The following is a 6,615-nucleotide window of genomic DNA, read 5'->3' on the forward strand; positions in this document are numbered from 1 at the left end:
AACTCAGACTAATTAAGTGTCCTGTCTTCAGTTCCTAAATACCATTTAATTTGTGCATCGATGACAATTCAGTAAAGTAATAAACAGCAACCACTTTTAACACTCATTCCCATTTCCTACAGCGTTGACAGTCTAAACCAAATTAACTATCCTTTGTAACAGTTTTCGTTATAACTGCTGCAACAAAGCTTTACTAAAGCATCAGATTTACCTGCAGCTGCAGTTAATAATGTTCAGGTGTCAACACCTAAAGGAGGCTGTTACCATCTCTCTGTAACACCCACATTAGTCTATCAGTGACAATGCCAACATATGACCACTATCCTAAAACCCAAAGCTACAGTTTCTCCTTAAACACTGACACTCGTAAAATCACCTTACAATGCTTGGCAAAAAATCTTGACAGAAGCTATGTATTTAGTTGTACAAGTAATTACTAATCCTCATGCCACTCTGCTCTAACAGCAAAACAGGCCTTTTACAGTATGACATTCAAAAATTATGGAAAAATCATCACACTAAGATAATGTTATCCCTGTTGTGCACATGTCCATTCCACTGGACATGCTGTTAATGGTCACTTCTTTGCTGTTTTTCATCAATTCTGAGTCTGAAAATTCAAGCACAGCACCAGTAGGGGGTGTACAGTGGAGTAAACCACGTGCATTTACAGCATCAGGACTGACTGAAAAGACCAAAGAAGCGACATTAACAGCTGTCCACTGCATTGGACATGTGCACCACATGGTTAGCAACCACTTATTTTCTATAAAACATTGTCTGCAATACATAAACACCCATGCAAACTAACATCTTTCTGCTACAGAATTCTGCAACCGTATTGAAATATATTGTATTGACTTACTCAAATTTGACTTGCACAATGAGCAGAAAGATCTGCACTTTACACAATTTTTTTTTAAGACATGGACCTCGCAAGGTTTCCAACACTATCCCCTGCCATTGAGCCTGATCAATGATTAAATAATGCCCCCTCTAAACCTTTTGTGTCACCAAATTATGTGAGTTATGTAATTATGTTATTACTAGCTCCAGTAGCCCATTTGCTAATCCAACAGTCATCTGATATGTACAACAGTGATGATTGCATTACTTAGTTGAGCTAGCAAATAATTTGCTATTCCAAATTTTGCAATGTGCCACACGAAACAGACACAAACCTAAGTTTGACTTCTATATCTAGACTCAAACAACAATCTCCTCCAGGCAAACACGTATGTTTAAGCCCTCGTCAGTCAATTTTTAGGAAGTTTCATTATGACACTACACAGTGAAAGAGAGTCATCAGTGATCTGTTCATTAAATCCAGTCTCCGTTCAGTGAAGCAATACTTTACACTGCCGCAACATTATTTTACACACAGTAATAAAGTTATCTTTCACACCCACTTCACTGACTTGTTTAGATCCCCTACATAATCTTCACATGCTAAGAAGTACCACATGCAAGACAGATTACACTAGCAAAATTTTGTTTTAAAGGGACATACTAGAAAACAGACCTGTTAACATCAGAGGCCAGTGCAAGAATCCAACTAAACATTTTTGACAATTTAAAACTGGATGCCAGGCCAAAGCTTTGATCTTTTCGGACATCATTACAAACTACTATGGTGTGACACACTGTTTCATGGTGGTGCAAACGATTAAGGACAAAAAGATTGTCAGGAATCCATTTTTTACATTTCATACCGGGATATTTAACGCAAGCTACAAAGTTACTCACGAAAAATACTAAACTTCAGTTCAGATCCCTCTGCGTATTCTGCCCTTATCACCAATTTGAGCCAGTTCAAGTTAAACGTTGCATAACATCTGACAATGATGCTAGTTTGGATATTTGACATTTCTCACTGACAACTGCTTTACACTAACATGGCTATGTGGAGTCAACATATGTCATGGGGTGTGTCTTGCTGAAACAGCCAGACTTTCACATCTTTCTAGTGTGAAGGAAAACAGAATATTTTACAAAAACTGTTGTATGCATTCAGTCACTGAAGTGTTTGCCACTTAGATATGCAAGACTGATTTTTAATCTGTTGCACTACACGATTTTGATACTATTAGCAAAGAATAACTAGAAAATGCTGTTACCCATTTCTTCTAAACAAGCTTTCCACAAGCTCTGTAACAATCCACTGCTTTTAGAGTATGTACTGCAAACTATATCTGCCAGTATTTTAATCCCCAACCTTACTCCAAAATGCAACTTTAACCTTATATTTGTTTGGCAAAGATGCATTATTTCTAATACGAACAGGTTGTACGTATTTTCACACAGCAGCAGAACTCTTTGTTTTTAGCCCCTACATCTCATTCATCACAGGCTGTGTCACCTGTCCAGGCAAAGTTAAATGTGGTGTGCTCAGCTGAATGCCTGATATTTAATTTGACCAAAGTCTCCAATCCTCACTTTTACTTCAGTTGAGTTCACCACCAGAAATATTTTATGTGAAGAATGACATGTCACTATATTGTTATGATACAATGTTTAACACTGGACTCTACTGCTACATGGCAACCAGTCTCCACACAGCAAGGAATCAAAGGTCCATTACATTCTTATTCAGTATACAAATTACATTCCAGACAATTAAGGATTGACAGTTCTCTACAATATTAATACTCTGGCTATCTGCATGTGTGTATGTGAGTACTAGAAATTCATGGGCTCTTGACCCAATCCTGAGAATATGGTCTAGATTTGAGTAATCTAGTGATGGCTGTGAGATGGGCGAAGGAGGACAGACAAACAGCTATAATGAACGCTTACAGTGTTTACATAGTAAATACATCTGAAGTACGGTATTTTCCTACGTAATTCGGTGACTATCTACACAACACCTTAAACTTCGGAAAACGAAAAACAATCTCTTGTAATGTTATGGCATTCTCAGCTAAAAAGCGCCGAGTATCTTTAATACACTGGTGAACGATAAACGTAACAAGAAAACAGACTATCGCGATATTATTAACCGTAGTAGTTACTATATTTAATGAAAGTTAACGCGAAAGCCGGCCTAAAAGAGAACCTACGCCGAAAATGTTTATCAGCACAGAAAAATACAAATAATGGGAGTTTCTTTAAACTGGTGACATTGCAAGTAATAAGTTGTGTGCTATAAAACATTAAATGCAGGATAGAAATTTCACTGTCAATACATGAACGTCTGAAATTTGAACAGGTGGAGGTAGTAGAGAGCCTACATGAGCATTCAAGTCCGAGTAAACGCTACGAACTATTAGATTTTAAATCATGCGCAAAAACCGCAGCAAACTGTCTAGGTAAAGAAGATTTCTGTATCAGTAAAGCAAAATACGGTTCAAACAACACACACTCAATGTTTCCACAGCACAGTTTACATGTACATCACAGAATGTGGGAACACAAGGACGAGAAACAGTTTTTAGTGTTAGAAGGCGATGACAGAAATAAGTGTACACTTACAGTCCAAGTGCTTCTTTTTTGGGCCGATCATCTCCTCTGTGGTTGCCTTGCAAACAGATTTAGCCAGGCCCTGACCGGCTAAACTATGTCTTGCAGCAAGTAGCCTGTCGTTTATCGTCTGTCCTGCCATCTTCACTGTCACGATAACAGTAGATCTATATGAGCACAGCGGGGCCTACAATCCCCTGTTCTCTACTAATCACCACCAATTTCAACTGTGCAATGACAGGTCAGCTGTACCACCAACACTACTACATTCTAAGATGGCGACTTCTGTTGAATGACGTCACAGACACTCTGTCTTTCTGTATAATTTCTTTCAACGCATATATTATATTATTTAGAAGTATGTTTGCATTCCGAAAATCAAAATTTCAATTTCAAGTCTGTTAGTATGGCGTTACTATTTCCAATTCCAATTCTCATTTGACTGAAGAGTTATGTGAACTGTATTATCGATCGCATTGTCCTAGGTAATGTGCTGTCTCTGCTAAGATCAGAGATCGACTGGTAAATTAGTAAATACTAAATATCAAGACCACGGCTTCAAGATGATTGTTAAATGTGTCACATAAGTGAAAAATTAGGCCTAATCTTTTGTAAAGGCCGATTATTAAAGTTATTTCTCAAGAGAAAAACTGAGGAACGCCCCAAAATATTACCCGAAAACAACAAAACTAAAGTTTACGAAGATGTTAGTCGTCGGGACATTGCTTGGCTTGTATTTACACAAATTCTCTTTTGGATAACACAAATATGAAATAGTTAAGATTGTATCACACTGCAGCAATAGCAACACTCACATAACAGTTTTTTATGAGGAAACCATTGTTTGAGTTAACGTCGATTAACTTAACAGAATGGAACGAGAGGAAACGGGCTACCAAACTATTACACTATTCATTTCTTATGGCGGCATTCACACAGGCCGTCAACGGAATTGGCAGTCTAATAGTTTCCCCCGAAGCCAGTTTCGACGTTGACGTTGATGGGGGATGGTGGACTCGGCTGCAAACACAACGTTGCGCTAACTTGTATTATTCTAATATATTTTGTGATTTTGCTTTCTTCCTTATTCTGTATTTTGTTCTTTGCTTTGTTTTCGTGACATGCTGTAAATGTTCTATGACGACTTGGAAGCATTTTCCATGAGTGTTGCTGCACAAAACCACAAAATACGTAAAAAAATGATACTAGAATATTGATGTATACAGTCATAACTTGCTAAATGCTAGTTATTAAGCATATTATACTACATTAATTCTTGTGATAGAAATTTGACATGATCCATACAATGTATATTGTCTACAGATCCAATGAAAATAAACAAACAAACAAATGAGGTGAGATAACTGAAAGCAACTGAATTTTACAAAACATGCACAATGAGAAAACCTACATCGTACATAAATAAGAACATAAACTGACGAAACAGTTTTCATTAATAAAATAAAGAACAATCGCTTTCATTCACAATCGTGATCTTATTTCAACACATTTCGAGCCCTTGGAGCTCATTTTAGCTGCTTTGATAGTCTGTGTCCCAATTCAGGTTAATTCTGGTCTTTTCCCAGTAGTGGATGCACGGTTTTATAGTATAGTACGAGTAGACCTGTGTATGTGCATATATACATTTTCCATTCTACAGCACATTGTGCTGAATGTGTACTCATACTGAACTTCAAAACCATGTTTCCAATACTGGAAACACATCAGAATTAACTTACATTTAGAAAAAAAATTGATGTAGACTGTCTAAGCAGCTGAAGATGCATCGTGCATTGAAATAAAATCACCATTGTGACTGAAGGCTGTTGTTCTTTATTTTACGAAAGTGATACAGTCACGAAAGGAACACTGATAGCAATGAAATAATTAAATTTTCATTAAATAATCTCTCCTTTGGCTCCATTGAAAGAGCAAAATACTGTTGTTTTGGATTTTTTTTTACTTAGAATGAAAAAACCCAATGAATGGGATAAAAAGGCTCTATGAGTTCCTTTCTATATTTTTGTTGTGTTTCTAAGTTTTTATTTTTTTAGCATATAAATGTCGATGTTTTGATAACACTTTTGCATGTTCCACTTCTCAGCTGCATACTACACAAACATTATCAAGAACATACGGTATGACATTTGCTTGTAAAGTAAATAAACTTTATCATAGATACTTTCTTAGCTCTTATAGTATAATTCGACTTGTTGTATCAAGAATGATACGGTATTTCATAACCTCACTCTCATCGTTAGGTATAGGACGAACCCAAGTGACACTGTACTGACTCCGTCTAATGTGAACATGCCACCATTTGACAGTTACCAGTGCGTCTCTTTCCACAGTGCTACCATTATCGTAATGCAGTAATTGATCAATTTATCTGACGTCCAAAAGTGGATGCTCATTGGTTTTTGGGCCAAGGGTGGAAACATTTCCAAAATGGCTAAGTTTTGCAAAATGCTCCCGTACTGCCATGGTTTAACTATACCATGCTTGGCAAAATGGTGCAATTGTGGTGCTCCACGCCCATAGATGACAGGGTTGAATGATGATTGGGGAGATACGAAAGGGCGAAAAGACATGCAGCTGTTGAGCAACTGACTTCACAGATGAATCAAGGGGCTACAAATAGTGTCTCCTCACTGAGTGTTAAGCGAGTATTCCTGCATATGGACTTCTGTAGCAGGCACCTGGTTCATGCATTCGTGCTGACTGCTGGTTATCAGCAACAGAGGTTGGAATTTGCATGACATTACCGCAACTGGACGTCCATTGAGTGGCTACAGGTGGCCTTTTCAGATGAATCATGTTTTATGCTCCATCAGACACATGGCCATTGGCATGTACTCTCATCTGAAAGCAAACACCCTGCATGCATTATGGTGTGGGAAATGTTTTCATGGCATTCCCTGGGCGATCTCATCATTCTGGAAGGCATGATATATCAACACAAGTATGCATCTAACCTTGGGGACCATGTCCACCCCGACATGCAGTTTGTCTTTCCTCGACACAATGGCATCTATGAGCAGGACAGTGCAACATGTCTTATAGCTCGCAACATATGTGCGTGCTTCTAAGAGCACCCAGATGAGTTTACTGGACTCTTCTGGCCATTGACACCACGGATTTAAATCCAGTCAAGAA

General features: G+C 37.9%; 1 protein-coding gene across 10 annotated transcripts in view; it reads right to left on the bottom strand.

Moving 5' to 3' along the window:
• The window catches only part of LOC124721092 (phosphatidylinositol-binding clathrin assembly protein LAP), a 174,739-nt gene extending 171,005 nt beyond the window's left edge, over nt 1–3,734 (bottom strand). For all 10 annotated transcript variants that reach the window (XM_047245913.1, XM_047245907.1, XM_047245912.1 and 7 more), the window contains exon 1: nt 3,472–3,734. In XM_047245913.1, the coding sequence (XP_047101869.1) occupies nt 3,472–3,601 (130 nt within the window). In that variant the 5' untranslated portion in view covers nt 3,602–3,734. The remainder of the gene's footprint in view (nt 1–3,471) is intronic.
• Between the last annotated feature and the right edge of the window lie 2,881 nt (nt 3,735–6,615).

The sequence above is a fragment of the Schistocerca piceifrons genome, chromosome X (assembly GCF_021461385.2).
Source record: "Schistocerca piceifrons isolate TAMUIC-IGC-003096 chromosome X, iqSchPice1.1, whole genome shotgun sequence".
NCBI classification, from domain to species: domain Eukaryota; kingdom Metazoa; phylum Arthropoda; class Insecta; order Orthoptera; family Acrididae; genus Schistocerca; species Schistocerca piceifrons.